The following is a 15,522-nucleotide window of genomic DNA, read 5'->3' as shown; positions in this document are numbered from 1 at the left end:
AGGAAAGCAAGTCAGAATCACTGACAGTTGAATGTTCTGACACACTCACAGGACGGTATTTGTCCTCAATGTTTTTGGCCCTGGTAGAAGCTCTGATTAGCAACAACATGAGCAGCATGTGTAGATGAGTTGATTTGAGTCTCTTCAAGCTGTCATCTGGCTTCGATAATCAACAGGGACCAGCACCAAAATCCAAAACATGATGTCATTCAAAAACATTACCTAAAACCAAATGTCACCCATCAAAATGCACTTTTATAACTTTCCAGTGAAGAAAACGCGACGCAACGACGTGTGAAATGTCTTTACATCGTCTCTCCCCATCAAGATTCCAGTTTAAATCTTGGCCTTAAACAGCTACAGCCATTTCAGCTGGACTTATCCACACAGTCTGCCGAGATAAATCACAGCCTGTTAGGACTCTGTCTTGGCCAGCACAACAGTCATGTTTCAAGGCCAGCTTAGAAGTTCAAATCCTGCATAAAGCCGTTATTACTCAGCAATAAAACACGGTGCATTATGCGTGTCGTGGAGGTAAACATGTTTTTCCCCTGTGGACATGCTGATGGATGTTAGGACTGCTGTTGATGCTTCGGCAACCTGTCATGCTGTAAACTTTTTTAGACCCCCAATTACCTCAGAATTAATCCTGAGATAAATGGGGGTCAAATCACTCTATAACACTATATAAAACAGTGCTAACTGCATCTTGTGAACATCATCTATAAGCCCTAACATTATGGCTAACTAGTTTTATTTTTCTTTCCACTGAGTTATTGGTTTGAAATAATCTGTCACTAGTTTGCTAACATGAACTAATGTAATGTTTAGGGTCAGGGTTGCACACTTTGGAGACTTTTCAAAATACCCGAAGACATAAAACATAGTATTTAAGCAGGCTTAAGACCTCTGCCCAGAAAACTTCACATCACATCCTTTACAAGCTGAACATCTTTTTCAAAGTGACCCGGAGCAAAACCCTGTGACAGACTGGCGACCTGTCCACGGGTGTACCCTGCTTCTCGCCCTAAGACAGCTGGGATAGGCTCCACAGTCTCCCCTGCAACTCTGAAAAACAGCAGAGAATGGATGGATGGATGGATGGAGGGATGGATGAAACTGGAGTAATGGCTGTGGGATTTTCCTTGATTACCAATACAGACAATACAAAATGATAGAATAGGGACTGGTTGACCTGTAGCTTTCTTCTTGTTTTAATTGTCCCTCCAGTGTGCTTGACATGGTTCAAAAAGTTTTTCAGTAGTCAACAGCATACTGTGACCTGTCTGCTGCAATATGGAGTTTCCTTCTTCCTTCCCCTGTCCCTATCATAACCTTGCATTTGGCTTCATCTATCATCATCTAGCCACTTTTGGCTCATTTCAGAGGTACTTGTTTGTGAACAACGTGCTTGATCCAGTAAATCTGGGCTGCAGTCAACCATTGAACTTTAATGAAAATATTTGGAAGGTAGCCTAAATCCAAAGTAAGACAGTACAAGGAAGGGGATATATTTTGGATTCAAGTGAGGCTTTTAAAATATAAATAAGCACCTGGGTCGTGTCATGAGAATATTTTCTAGCAACAAACAGATGTAAATAAAAGCTGAAAGATGATATCGGACAATAATTCTTTCATCTCTGTAACATAATCGGATTAGGATGGATGTGAGACGTCCCGACCATCTGGTGAGTACAGGTGAGAGAGACAGAAAGAGCATATGTCTGGTTTAAGTCTTCATGTTACTCTGAATTCTCTACTTCTTTCTTGTTTCTCTCTCCATCTGTGACACCTCCTCCTCTGGACCGTCTCTCTCCTTCCAGACAGAGTGACCAACAACTGGTTGTAATTATACCAGGTGAGGCATGAGCGTTTCCATATGAGCGACCTGGGTTAGGAAGCCTGTCAGATTAACGTGATGTGTGTGTGTTTTCTCTCTGCTGTTTAGCCATTCTTTCGTATCCCCTCTACAACCTTACACAAACCCCAAATAAAGGTGGACTGTGGAGATTTGGTGGCAGAGCTTTAGGAAGAGGACAATTAAGGTTTTATTAATGGTGTGTCCATGATGTTAGCCACGTACACCTGAATGCTGCATCTGGTTTCTGAGTAAGACGAGATGGTTGTTTAGTACTTGTGTGCGTTTTAAAGTCTGCCCGTCTGTCCATTTGGCTCACTAGGATGGCTCAGTTAATCAGTCAGACACAGCAGTCGAGCAGCTATTACATTTATTTACTGAATAATAAAGAATGGAAAGCTGATTTGCAGGAAACTACCCCATGTTTGGGGGGGAAATTGTTCTCTATTTAACAACAAAAATCAGAGAAAGATTTCAGACAAACCTTCTCCCCCATCTCTGCAGCTATCTAGTTTAACAGGCAGTAACCAAACCACAGGCCCCTTCCTGCTGGTAGAGGAAGGAATTAGAAGATCTGGGCAAGTAGATGGGGCAATAGGACTGTAATTCATGAATAATAATTGCTTTGGAGGCCGGGGACTCCTCTTTTCAAGACTTTTTATGTGACTAATTTAGTTGTCTGCCTTCTTGACAATAAACTTTGTACACAATCTACATGTGCAATTAAAGCTAGGCTTGGTTAAACTGAGGTATTCATATGTATAGCACTTAAATGAAATTACTTAAGTGTTTTAAGTGTATTTAAGAGTTATCAGTGCGTGCATATATGAGTTAAACAACACGTGATTTTCTGAAAAATATGTAGGCGAAATTCCTATAACTCTATTTGTTTGTTGTACCTTAACAAGTGAGTGGAGACTTCTCTCTCCAAACATATCCTGAAGGAAGGTGTTGTCCTCAGAGCAGTTGACATGAGGCTGCAGCTGGGATGGCAGGGCCGCCAGCAGCTCATACAGACCTGCAGAAGGAAAGAGGAAGCAGGAGGGGTCAGTGTGGTAGTGGGAGGTGTGAGTTGTTGCATGCACAGCAAAAGACACAAGTGCTGTATGTGTGCATGAATACATATACACCCAACACACCCAGAGTCAGGCAGAAAGCAGATGCACACGTAAAAACAAAACACACAAAGTCCTGTACTAGTGCCTTTAGGAAGGAGTACATACTTACACAGACTACAGCTCTAATTATAATCTGTGGATGCTCTTCCTTTTCCTTCCATGCTGATTCTATTACGCATTAAAAAAAAAACAGAAACAAAAATGTATGGTTCAAACTTCTACGAGCGACAAAACAGACGATGATATCCCTCGCTTTCTTGCCACTGGAAAGAAGAGGAAACGTAAAGGCAATAAACTATTTCCCTTCCCCCGCCTTTACTTCTTGCTTTTGTTCCAGCCCTTCCTGTTGTTTTAGGGACGCTTCTGTCCATGATTAGAAACAACTGAAAAAAACAGGGAATAAATCTGAATCCTCTCAGAACAGCGGATGCTGAAATCCACAAGGCCTTTCAGGGTTTTACTCACCCAGCTTATAAAAAGAATGAAGATTTCAAATTCAATTTAAAGAGAACCAGACTGGGGAGCTGATGGTTTCAAGATTAAGCAGGGGGGAGGTGAAGCACTCAAGACGGAGAGAGCACAAAACCAGTGAGTGAGTGGGGTTACATCCAAACACAACACAGTCTTGGAGCACAGCTGATGGAGAGTGGTAGCAGATACTTGTTTGCTGCTCACTTCTGGTCCTCAGCGTGGCTGTGATCCACCAAACTAGGTGATGCATTAAAGGTCAGGCTCATACTGAATGCAGTCAAGCTGCATCAAAGACCCCTTCACTAATTCTCCAGAAAAGGCCCCCCAGTTTCAAACTCCACAAACACAACCACACTGTGCTTTAAAGCCTTTGAACTAACACTGATCACGTGAAGAAGTTCTAAACATATCCACAGCAGAGCCACTGAAACGTCAAAACAAAGACAAGTGGCTTGGCTACCTCTCTGAGAGTGTCTTTCATCAGAGCACAGGGCAACAGAGAGAAAGGAGAGAGAGAAAAATCACCACAGACAGAAGCAGAGTAAGTCAGAGCTGAAAAGGACTGATTGATGGTTGACGTTGACTGCTGGACGAGCGACTGACTGAACTGGGTTCTGACCAGGTTAGAGTCAGTGTGTACTGGCAGCTCTGGACGTTTTGTGGGAGAGCTTATGTCATGCTCTCCGTCTGCTGCTGTTGGGCACCAGGATACATCAGTATGATATCCTGTCCTTTTCTCTAAACCCTGACACGATTCCTGTGCAGTGTTAGCGCCTCATACCTCACCGTTTCTCTGGAGAAAAAAAAAGGGGGGAAGAGAGACCAAGAGAACTTTTACACATAATGATGCAGGCCAGATGCAGGTTCTGGTGTCCTCATCACCAGAAAGTTTGCTTTGTAGCTAACAAAAGCCGACTGAGGGCAGCTGGCCCTCTCAATCATTTACAACTTGGAACTCTCTACAGAACATCTCACATAATATATTCAACTAAAGGATTTAAAGAGACATGGGATGAGGTGATGGGTGTAGAAAGGGCTGCTAAGGGAGCCCACTTCCCACACTATACTGATCTTCTTACAAAATACGAACTGATGAAAACAAACTCGTTTGAATAGAGGAAATGAACGCTGGGTTTTGTCTTTCTCCCAGGTGCTCGGTGAATTATGGACCCCCCTCAATATATGGGGGGATTTACGAGGTTTGCCAGACTGCTGGGGGAATAGTGTTGTGACAACATATTTCAAACACTGCCTTGTGAACATGTCTGAGAGTCATGTTCACTAATCCACTTGAGGCTTGATTTAGCTTCCTGTTCTCCAGTTGAGAGAGGAGGAAAGACGGCCTCAAGCAACAGCTTTACTGACAAAGCAGTAGACTTGATAGTAAAAGATACTTATTTGAAATTTTTTTGCCAAACTTGCTGAAAAAAATGGTTTTCAGTGAACTTTGATAAAAGAAATTACAGAAGAGGATGTACTGATGGATAACTGCAATCACACTGAGGAGCGTGAATTTTTGTCAGGCATGTGTTTGGTGTTTTGCTGACAGATTTGACATGTTTTCAGTATAAATGTGGGAACAGGGTGACAGCAGAAGTTGCAGACTGATGGATTTGGATGGAAAATCTCAAAACCCCATTATTTGTCACTATGACCTGCCAGTTTAATAAGCTAGAACTGTCAGATGACATACAAGGGCCCAAATAGCAGACAGGTCTGGCCCGGATCTGGTGTCAAGCCGGCACTGCTGGCTGACTTCCGGCATGGTAAGTGATATGTCATCCAGATATGGGCCAGGCCTGGCATAGATGGCACTGTTTATGTGATGGCATGCCACATTTGGCCCGATGTGGTTTGGTGTATGTGGCCCAGGCTCATAGAAAATAGGTCTGGCCCGGATCTGGGATCAAGCTGGCACTTCTGACTGACTGGTGTCATGCCAGGGTGTATGTCAACCAGATGTGGGCCAGGTCTGGCAATGATGGCACTATTTATGTTCCTATTTTCCTATTTTAGTTAGAAGACCCAAATGCCATGTTGCAATACTAGACTGCTATGGTAGCCAACGTTTCAAATGCAGGTTTGACAGGTTTATGAGTGTACACTTTATCCAAAACCTAGTGACAGTTTACTCATGTTTACCACTGGGTGGCTGTAGTTCAGGAGGTAGAGCAGGTCATCTACTGATCGGAAGCTTAGTGATTCGATCCCTGGCTCCTCCAGTCTGCATGTCAAGAGTGTGAATGTGTACGAATGTAGTTAGGAAGCACTGAGTTAAGAATCAGTCCATTCACTGTCTGAACACAGTTTCATCATGTTACTTTTGTACTATTATGTTCCAGCACATGTTGTTATTACATGGCTTGATTAAGGTACACATTAGGCTGATATCTGGGGCCAGAGTTGAAACTGTTCTGGGCCAGCACAGGGCCAGCAGTGTGTCTGCAACTGGCCTTGTGCTGGCCCATGTGTGGGCCACCTCTGGTAACCTGATCTGGGCCACCAAAGGGCCGTCATTCTTTGTGGTACGTGTGCCACGTGTAAGCACAATGTGTGGGCCAGATCCGGGCCTTACCAATTTTGCTATGTGGGGATGTGTGCTGCATACAAATTCAGGAAAATACACATCAAAACACAAACATTTTGATGAAATGTATCTACAAATTGAAATTTACAGACATACTTACAGTTTTTAGAGGTTAACATTTTTCAAGTTATTAAATTTATATGAATTATTATATAAACAATGGCGTGGCTTTTTGGCAACAAATCATAGGTATGGAAAATGTCATTTTTTCCCACTCATCAAGTCAGGAACTCCCTTTAAAAACACACATTAGTAATTTAATGTGTGTGATACCATCCCTACCATATTGTCTGTTTTCTTCTCATGATTCTTTTAAAGTCAGGTGTCACAGTGTAAGTACCATATTCTTTATTTCCTCCTGAAGTTTAGCTTAGATTCATTTCTCTTACCTCTGAATAAATCTATGGAAGTGCTTGTTTGTATAAGCCTTTGTGTTGTTGAATGTAACTTCCTTTACTCTATGTCCTCTTTGTCTATGTGTTATTGTCTGAGTTTATTCTCTCCTTTTTTTTCAGTTCCTACCTCTTTCATTTTAAATGTTGGTTCCTCTTTGGGCTTTCACTTTTAAAGATAGATTTGGCAGAAATGAGTTTCATTCTAATTAAGGATGGGAATCAATAACAAGTTCTTGTAGAGAAACAGTTCCCAGTAGTCCAAGTCCTTGGAACCGTTAATGTGTTTGCCTATCGATTCCACTTATCCACTTGCACTTGCTCTACAATCAGCTGGTGTTAAAGTGCAAATGATATCCAGGACAGAAACAACTGTACTATGCTCTTAACACAACTTTGGCTCTTTACAAGTATCTGCATAGACAACATGCTAATGCTAAGCTAGCCAAGAACCTAAAGTGATGTTAAAGCTGAGTGAATGGCAACCCCAGACCCTGAACTTCAACAGATTACAAACAGACGAGCACAAACCTTTGAGCATACAGTCTGTAATTAATTTGCACAAATGTAATGTCTTTGAGATCCTACTTAACAATGGTGACAACAGCTGATATTGATAATGGAATCAGAATCAATAAATTCTGATCAATTCCCATCCATACTTCCAAGGATGGCTGGGCTGTCCCTTAGAGACAGGATGAGGAGCTCGGAGTCGAGCAGCTGCTGCTCCACATTTAAAGGAGTCAGATAAATAAGGGATCTGACTAGGATGCCATCTGGATGCCTGCTAGATGAAGTATTCTGGGCATGTCCTACCATGGGGTAACCCCAGAGCAGACCAATGACTTGCTGGAGAGATTATATCTGTTGATTGGCTCTGTTGAAGTCTTGGTGTCCCCTAGAAGAGCCTCCTTTCTCTGACTAAAGATAAGGCCGCCAGGGTGAGGGAAGTCTGGGCTTCTCTGCTCAGGCTGCTGCTGCTTAACTACGATACAGGGTGATTGATGGATGGATGGATGGATGGATGTTGTTCATCCTTCGCGTGGTAGGAAGGTGTGATGGCGTAATACCTTGCTAAGGGTGCAACAAACCTCAGCATAGCACAAACCTTTCTCCCCATGCCATAACTGCCGTTCACTTTAGTTTATCTCAGTTTCTCATTTCTTCTCTCTCGTGCTTGGCCTCTCACTCGCCACACGATTCTGCAGAGTTTCATCATCATCATTTTTGTGGCTTATTTGTGGTAGCAGAGCAACCTTTAAAACCAGGGCATGGCAAATATAAAACTACACTGCAGAAAGGAAATTCAATAAAATATTATCTATCATATGTCTTCCAGCTGGAAGTACAGATTGTATTGAAACAGATTAAACTACAGTGGTGCACCAGGAGTCATCATATTTTTTAAGATGTTATTTCCTTATTACATTTTGAAGCTGTAGTTTTAAGTCACAGCTGATCTAAAAATGTATTTATCAATTAAACGGTTGCTTTTTTTCTTGAAAACTATGAATTCTGTTTTCCATCATCCTCACAGAACTTTGGCTCCTAAATCAACAGCTTTCTTAGGATACCAGGAGTAATACTACCAGTAATCTGTGCGAACGTCGGTAGAACGCCAGGCACTCCCTATGCCAGGCTAACCACAAGCATTTATGACTTCTCCCAACCTGTAACACAACATTCATCCATAATGCTCATTAGGTTTCACCTGCACACACAACTTCACGGCTTTCTACTTTGCCTCTACAAATTTCCAGAACAACAGGACCTTTGGTTACTAGTAAATGGACTGATTCTTATATAGCGCTTTTCTACTCTCCCGGAGCACTCAAAGCACAACATGCCACATTCCCCCCCATTCATTCTTCTATACTTCAGGGATGTTTAGCAAACATTCACACACATTCACGCTGCGACGGATGCATTGGAGAGCAACCGGGGGTTAGAATCTTGCTCAAGGATTTTTGGCATGCAGACTAGGGGGAGCCAGGGATCGAACCACCAACCTTCCAATGAGTAGCTGACCTGATCTATCACCTGAGCTACAGCCACCCTGGTGCTCTTTACTCTGTTAAAAGTCTGGACACAGAAACACACACGCTCTTTATCCATCAGCGTAAGACTTAATGTGTCTCCTCCTTTTGTCCTCATGCTGTTCGGAGCTTGTCGGGTCAAGACCTCTGTGTGTGCGTGCAACAGTGATGTAGCCGCCCATTAAGCCGGTCTGAGAGGAGGAAAGCGTTCCTGAGGGGAGAGGTGGTGATTTCTGCCAGCTGTCTCGGTGATGACAAGTCTGACATGTTCCTCATTCTGACATCAAACACACGCACTCCTCACAACTGGAAGGCGAGAGCACGGTGTATGTATTTTAACATCGTTTTGCTCTATGTTGTTAAACTGTAAATTCACAGCAGTATGCTTTTCATTGAGCTGGGCACAAAATGGAGCGAAAATAGACTTTGGTTTATTTTCCAACCGCAGTTTTACATGGTCCACTCGAGTCAAGAAAAAGTACCCTGAGGCACACGAATAGTAATTCTTTTCTACACTGAAATTAGATTTAGGCTCCCCTTAAAGTGGTGGGCGCACCAACAGGCTATACTGATATTTAAATAAAGATGTATTCATTTTTCAGCTGAGGTCAGACTTGCATTCATACTCTTCTATTTGTATGCTGTGGAGCCACATAATAGCATGAATCAAATAAGTCCTTTAGCAAATTCTTCTATAAGACACATATTAGTAGTGTTGCTGATTGTGTTCCTCGCCTGAGGTTCTGTTACCTGGCTCATGGCCGGTTCCGGTGGCCAGGGCAGGCATGTCTCCTGCCGGCTACTTCCTGGTTCTCCTCAGACTGTGGAAAATGGCGTCAGGAGCTCCTCGGAAGCAATCTCCAGCTGAATCTGAGGATGGGCTTTATGCCATAGAGCCCTGCAAGAGAACAAGAATTTTGAGCCTACTTGTGGCAGAACAGATGTATATGTCTTGAGTATGTGTTTAGGGATTACACTGGCATCTGTAACCATGGATATAAATATCTATTATACCAGCAAAACATATATTTTCCTCTGTAGGTGAGCCAGTGCATGTGCGTTGACAGTGTGTTCACAATTTACTTCTGGTGTTTACAACGCATTATTTTTTCTGCTGCTACTTTTCAGCTTACATATCCCCCTGAATCACAACATAAGGAAACCAAGCAGCTAATGTGCATCAGTGTGGACAACACACACGTATTCTGCTCATTTCCAACTCCATGTCTTTATTCTTGGATTCTATTGAAGTAGTTTTCCATTATCCAGAGCTCAAACTAATCCTTTTTTCTCCTTCTGTTCATCCTCTGCATGGGTTGGAGTTTCAGCTACTTTACCCCAACCTTTAATAAATTTTATGTATATAAGACTGTATCACAGCAACAGTCACATCAAGGCGCTTATTGTAAGCTAAATACCCTACAATAATAGAGAGAAAACCCCGACAATCAGACAACGCCGTATTAGAAAACACTTAGCATCAGTGGGAACTACAATCTTTAACAGGAAGAAAACCTCCAGCTCTGTACAAACACATGTAGAGTTTGAGCCTACGCAGCAAAATAGAAACAAACATGAAAAGTCTTAAGGCATGCTGCACCATCTTTTTCTTCATTTTTTGTTGCATGTGAAGGGGAATGACCACATTCTCAACTGTTAGTGTCTGTTCAGACCACAAGAAAATCTGATGGTCATGGGAGGAGTAAAGTGACACCTTGCCATGTTGATAAAGGTCAAGCTCTGCTTAGTTGCAATGAGCTGTTCCTCCATGTATCCATGTAAAGCCTGACATCTCCAAATGGTTCTCCCACCATCTAGTGGGAACTGTTGCAACTGCAGGGAGTGTTCACCCTAAAAAACCCAGCTGGGGTGCAACCTGAAGGACTTTTCCTCAACAAACCACCTGTATGTGTGTAAGTCAGAAGATCTTGTCTGCATGTACGAAAACACATCTGGGTGATGGAAATGTGTACAGACTGTTTTTCTTCTTCTCTTTTCAAAAACAATCCTTTCTGCTGGGCCTGCAGGGAGAATTGGTGGAACAATCTGAATCTCAGCTGGATGCTGATGAAGTTAGAGAGAGAAACAGTCAGGAGGTGAATGACTTACAGAGAAAAACACTCGAGTGCCTGAAACTTCTCACTGCCTATCAAGAAATGTAAAGTCTCTGTTTCAAGTTTAAAACTTGAAGACAGTTTTGTTATTTAATCTTTAGCTTCTTCTCCTCTTTCTTGAGCAGACGGGACACTGCGCAAAAGACATCAAGAACTTCATCAGGTAAAGAAACAGGAGAAAAACGTGTCATCCTCTGAATGCTTTCTCAGCGTTCAACTGGGAGAAATGCTGTCTCCATCTGGGCCTGACAGGAAGAGCAACGACAGGATACAAGAGAGGTCAACTTTGCCAACGAAGGTCAGCGCCACTGAATCCTCCCCAGGCACCCACTGGGATGTTGGATTTTCTGTCTGTCCTGTTCTTCCCACATCAAGTAACAGCAAGGCCAGCTCCTGGCACTGGATTTTACTGGGCCACCATGAATGACACTCGTCTCCACTGCGTAACTGATGACCATCCAAAACCAGCCCTGTCACACCTGCTCTGGTTACAGCTCAAAGGAGCAGTTAGCTCCAAAGTTATCCAGCAGCTCCAGTGTCTGCTGATCAGCTTCAGGGTTTATCTACACTGGTCCTTATATGACAGAAAATCTATTCAGCAGCCTGTGCAACACATGCTCCTTTTACCAACACCGTTCTGTCAGCTAGATTGAAGAAATTTATCTTGTGACATTTAAATAAAAGCAATCACTGCAGTGATCACAAATTTGATGAAAATATTTAATGTTAGCTTTCAGATTCGACACTTCTTAGACACTCAATCCTACTAGATGTTTTAGTCAGTACCAAATATATATTAAAAGGATAAAACAGTTTGAGGTCTGTGTAATCACTGGTGATCCCCTAACCCTTTACCTCCAACTATCATCTAAATCCACTGCATAGTTCTTGCAGCATCCAAGGCCACAGACTTGCTGAGGTATTAAATTTGCAGACAGTAATCAACAGCTGCATGCTGAAGGGTACACTATGTTGTTTTTGCTTGCTCTTGTGTGTTCCCATAAAGGTCAGTTATGGTAGCAGACAGCACACAATCTTCCAGCCCATTAAAAGAGGTTTCCAAATATTTTTCCTGTGATGATGTTTAGAGGAGGGAAGTTCTGCTACAGAGACTGAAGATGAGAGATGTACAAGCTCATGGGTTTAAAACGAGGAATAAAGCTGTACTTTTTATGGAAAACTGTGGTTGCTTCAAGCCACTATGATGTAGAGTAGCTGAAATACAAATTGATTTCTTTCTTCACAGTCGCCCCGATACCAACACCCCAAACCACCACAATGTGCAAAGTCAGACAGACAGAAGTAGATAGAGTTACAGGCGATGCACACAAGCATACATGACACACTTGTAAGAGCATAATTGCAGCTTAACCAGCTGTGGTAAAGGCGAACATTCATTTACACACAGTGGAACTCCATTTCAATGAGCTGTGCATAATTGCAGTGTATTAAAGCGTGGTCTTTGGGAATTTTTATCCACATGACATTCTGAAATGGAAAGAAAGAAATTGAGAAATCCTTCTGATGGCAGCCCTCTGCCGTTTTCTGGTTCTTCTGTGGAAAAACACATTGTTGAATAATGTCTTTCTCCTGCCTCGCTGTGGCCCTGCCAAAGTGTCACCACGTCCATTCCTATTAAGCATGAGGCGTGTGGCGTTGGTGGGACAGGGTTGAGTTTTCTGGAGCGTGCCATGCGTCTTCTGCTTAATAGCCGTTAGCTTTATGAGGGATCGGGGCTGCTTGAAATAAGACTTGGCGGTACCTGGCACGGTTTGTGTTCCTGCAATGACTGACTGCTATGAAGGAGGAGAGGAGCAGTAATAACAATGAATAGGAAGAAGTCCATGCATGCATATGTAAATTAGGTTAGGTTAGGATTAGGTTAGCAAATGTGGAATATCGGTGTAAACCAAGATGTAGAAGAGTTCATATCAAGGGCAGCGTCCTTGTAAGCAGTTAACAGGAAAATGTGAAAAGTGAGCTCTCATCTCTCGGGCTCAGGTGGGATTTTTTTGACAGCTCAGGCAGAATCAGCACTCAGCCATGTGTTCCTCATGACTGTCCAGTTGTTCCACATAAAATACTTCTGCTTATGTATATGTACACACATGAACACACACACACCAAGAAAATCAATATACAACTCTCTACTGTAGTCTATATTTCCTATAGAAAAACTACACTAAAGGTTTTGCAGCAGCACTCCAAACTGTAACACTTCCCATGTAATAAAAGCTCATAGTAACAGGGTAATCGTATCGATCAGTATGAACTGTACAAATACTGATAGAAAGTGAAAAAAGAACAAGCAAAGTCACTTTGTCTACACAAAAATCATTTGACCACAGAAACCTTCATGAGCACATGATTGAATACATGTACAGGGCAAAAACAGGTTCAGTAAGCCAACCAGCCAAAATCCGATGACAAAGATGTTCTACACAAGATAACAAATCAAGAAGAAATGGCCAAAAGCTCTGCAGGGACTTACCAGATCACCTTCTTCGTTCAACAGAAACAGCTTTCTATGCAGCAGCAGATACTCAGACGTGCACAAAAACATTAGAGCCTCCCATACAGGATGATACCCACCCGCCAGGTGTGTCAGCTCACCTGGAAAGACCTGAAATTCGAGTTCCTCCTGCCTAAGGGTTGACTGCGCTCCACCCACTTTTAATTTACACTACAACTCAATAGTAAAGAGACAGAAAGGGTGTTAACCAGTTTGACCCTGGCACAAAAAAAACAAGTCTTATCTTGGTCTTCTCCGAAACTGGAAACTTTTATTTGACTTTGATTTTACATACAGCCTTGCTTCTGTTTGGCTAAACATGCTTTTAAGTATACTATAGAAATGTATCAATCAAACTATATTTCCTTCTGTCATACACAATGTAACAAAAAGGTCCAGATAAAGTGCTTAGTAAACGCAATGCAGCGTAGTCTTTTCAAAACGTAATAACAACAAATAACCACTAGATGGTGCAATCAGCTCACTAAATATTTTCATTGCTCAGCCACCAGGAGCAAAAACTACTTTGGAGAATAGCTGACAGCTTACATTCACATTGTTGCTTCAGTTTGTGTATTTTTTGTGTGTGTGAGTGTCCCCATCATGACCTCAAGATGTGCCTCAGTGTGCCAGTAAATACAGGGATCGGTAATCTCATCCACTGCCTGCCAGGCAGGGCCCCATTATTCCTCCACAGAGGAGGCAGTTTTGTTCTTGATGCTCATTTAGTTAAGGTGGCACACAAAGACAGAAAATTATAATGCTTATTAACAAATCAGATTACAATGGATTTTGAGAAGAAAAAAAAGGAATTAATTAAGAGTATTGTAGTGCAATAATTTTGCACGACTTGAGCAAGTTGCCAGTTGTACATATTATCTGAGCTTTTTTCATTGAACACTTAATTCAACCCTGATCTGCCAAAAGAGGCATATAAAGAAAGCAGATAAAGGGTCATTTCAAGCAGATATTCTTTTTCAAACACAGCTTTGCAGATGCATGGCCAAAAATCCTTGATAAGGCTTTTTCAGGAGCATTAACGTACCATTTGCCATTTTCCTCCAAGTATACTGAATGGGGACATCTATTACCTGCGTAACCTTCTTACTAAGTTGAAACTAACAGATAATGATAATAAATGGGAGATTAATTGTCCATAATAATACAACAGCACTGCTATAATACACAGTGTGTTTCTTTGTCCACAAACTCATCGTAGACCATCAGGTGTTGAACAACCAAACCTTTCCCACAGGTACATCTTAGGCTCCTGAAGGTTCTTATCTAGATCAGATGTCATTATTTCACAGATTATTTCACATATGCCCACGATGAATACATGTCACCCTTTGATTACAGCTCTATCTTAAAGACCTCATAGCATCAAATTATCTCAACTGAGCCCTCCCTGAACATGTTCACTTCCTGTTTAAAATGAGTTCTTTCTCCCCCCGTGTTTGCTTATAGGAGAGTGTCTGCTTGTTGGGGTTTTCTCACTAATATTGTAGGACATTTACATCACATGCCCCTTGAAGCGGCCGTTAAGGTTAATTGATGCTGCATAAATTAAACCTTGCTGAAAGGAACAGTGTGTTACTTAACGCTTATAAAGTTTTTAGCAGGAGAAAAATAATTTTTACCATAAAACCTGAAAGATATGGTCCAAGTCTTGTGCAGTCTAATTGTATTTTTTAAATCTCTTTTCTGATGATATTCAAATGTTCAACATATTTTATATACTCCTAACAGAAGAAAGAGTAATTGCCATATCATAAAGCCTATAAACAATGACTCATTAAAAATACAAATATACAGTACATTTGTTTCAAATGCTCCAGTGTACAGTCAGCTGCTTGCTTGTCCTTAACACCTCCTCCTCCACCTCTTTGTTCTCCTCCTGTCACTCCCCTCTGCTTCCCATGCAGACATAGCAGCTCTTTGTCTGTCTCTGACCCATCAACAAGGACAGGAGGCCAAAGTGACTATCAGTTGCCACTGACACATTCCACTTTCTCTCTCACACACACACACACACACACACACACACACACACTTACCGTGTTGAACCAGTCATTAACCAATTACATTGATCCTAGACATCAGATGGAGAACAAAAAGGTGGGAGTGGTGGTGCAGAGAAAAGAGGAGTAAAACACACTTTGCTTAATCACATAATATCATTGATTTGAGTACTTCACTTAAGCCCCACAGGACTCAAAGTCCCTGAATGAAATTGTGTTTATTTATAGTGAGGGAGATGCTAATGCATGACTCTTCTTCACACACACACACACACACACACACACACACACACACACACACACACACACACACACACACACACACACACACACACACACACACACACACACACACACTTCAATTTCCATTCATTAGATGAGCAAATAAAATAAACCTACAGTGAGAGGGACAG

General features: G+C 42.0%; 1 protein-coding gene across 4 annotated transcripts in view; it reads right to left on the bottom strand.

Moving 5' to 3' along the window:
• Nucleotides 1-15,522, bottom strand: part of mpp7a (membrane palmitoylated protein 7a) — a 62,999-nt gene that overhangs the window by 22,060 nt on the left and 25,417 nt on the right. For 2 of the 4 annotated variants that reach the window (XM_040018790.1, XM_040018792.1), the window contains exons 2-3: nt 9,213-9,360; nt 2,758-2,876 (exon numbers count right to left, since the gene is read on the bottom strand). In XM_040018790.1, the coding sequence (XP_039874724.1) occupies nt 2,758-2,876; nt 9,213-9,249 (156 nt within the window). In that variant the 5' untranslated portion in view covers nt 9,250-9,360. Of the gene's footprint in view, nt 1-2,757; nt 2,877-3,085; nt 5,402-9,212; nt 9,361-13,067; nt 14,901-15,522 lie in introns of those variants that run through there. The other 2 variants (XM_040018791.1, XM_040018793.1) reach the window with 2 other exon arrangements.

This window comes from Simochromis diagramma, unplaced genomic scaffold, assembly GCF_900408965.1.
Source record: "Simochromis diagramma unplaced genomic scaffold, fSimDia1.1 OVJJ01000717.1, whole genome shotgun sequence".
In the NCBI taxonomy this organism is placed as follows: Eukaryota; Metazoa; Chordata; class Actinopteri; order Cichliformes; family Cichlidae; genus Simochromis; species Simochromis diagramma.
The sequence above is the reverse complement of the archived record's forward strand: the minus strand, read 5'-3'. Positions and strand labels throughout refer to the sequence as shown.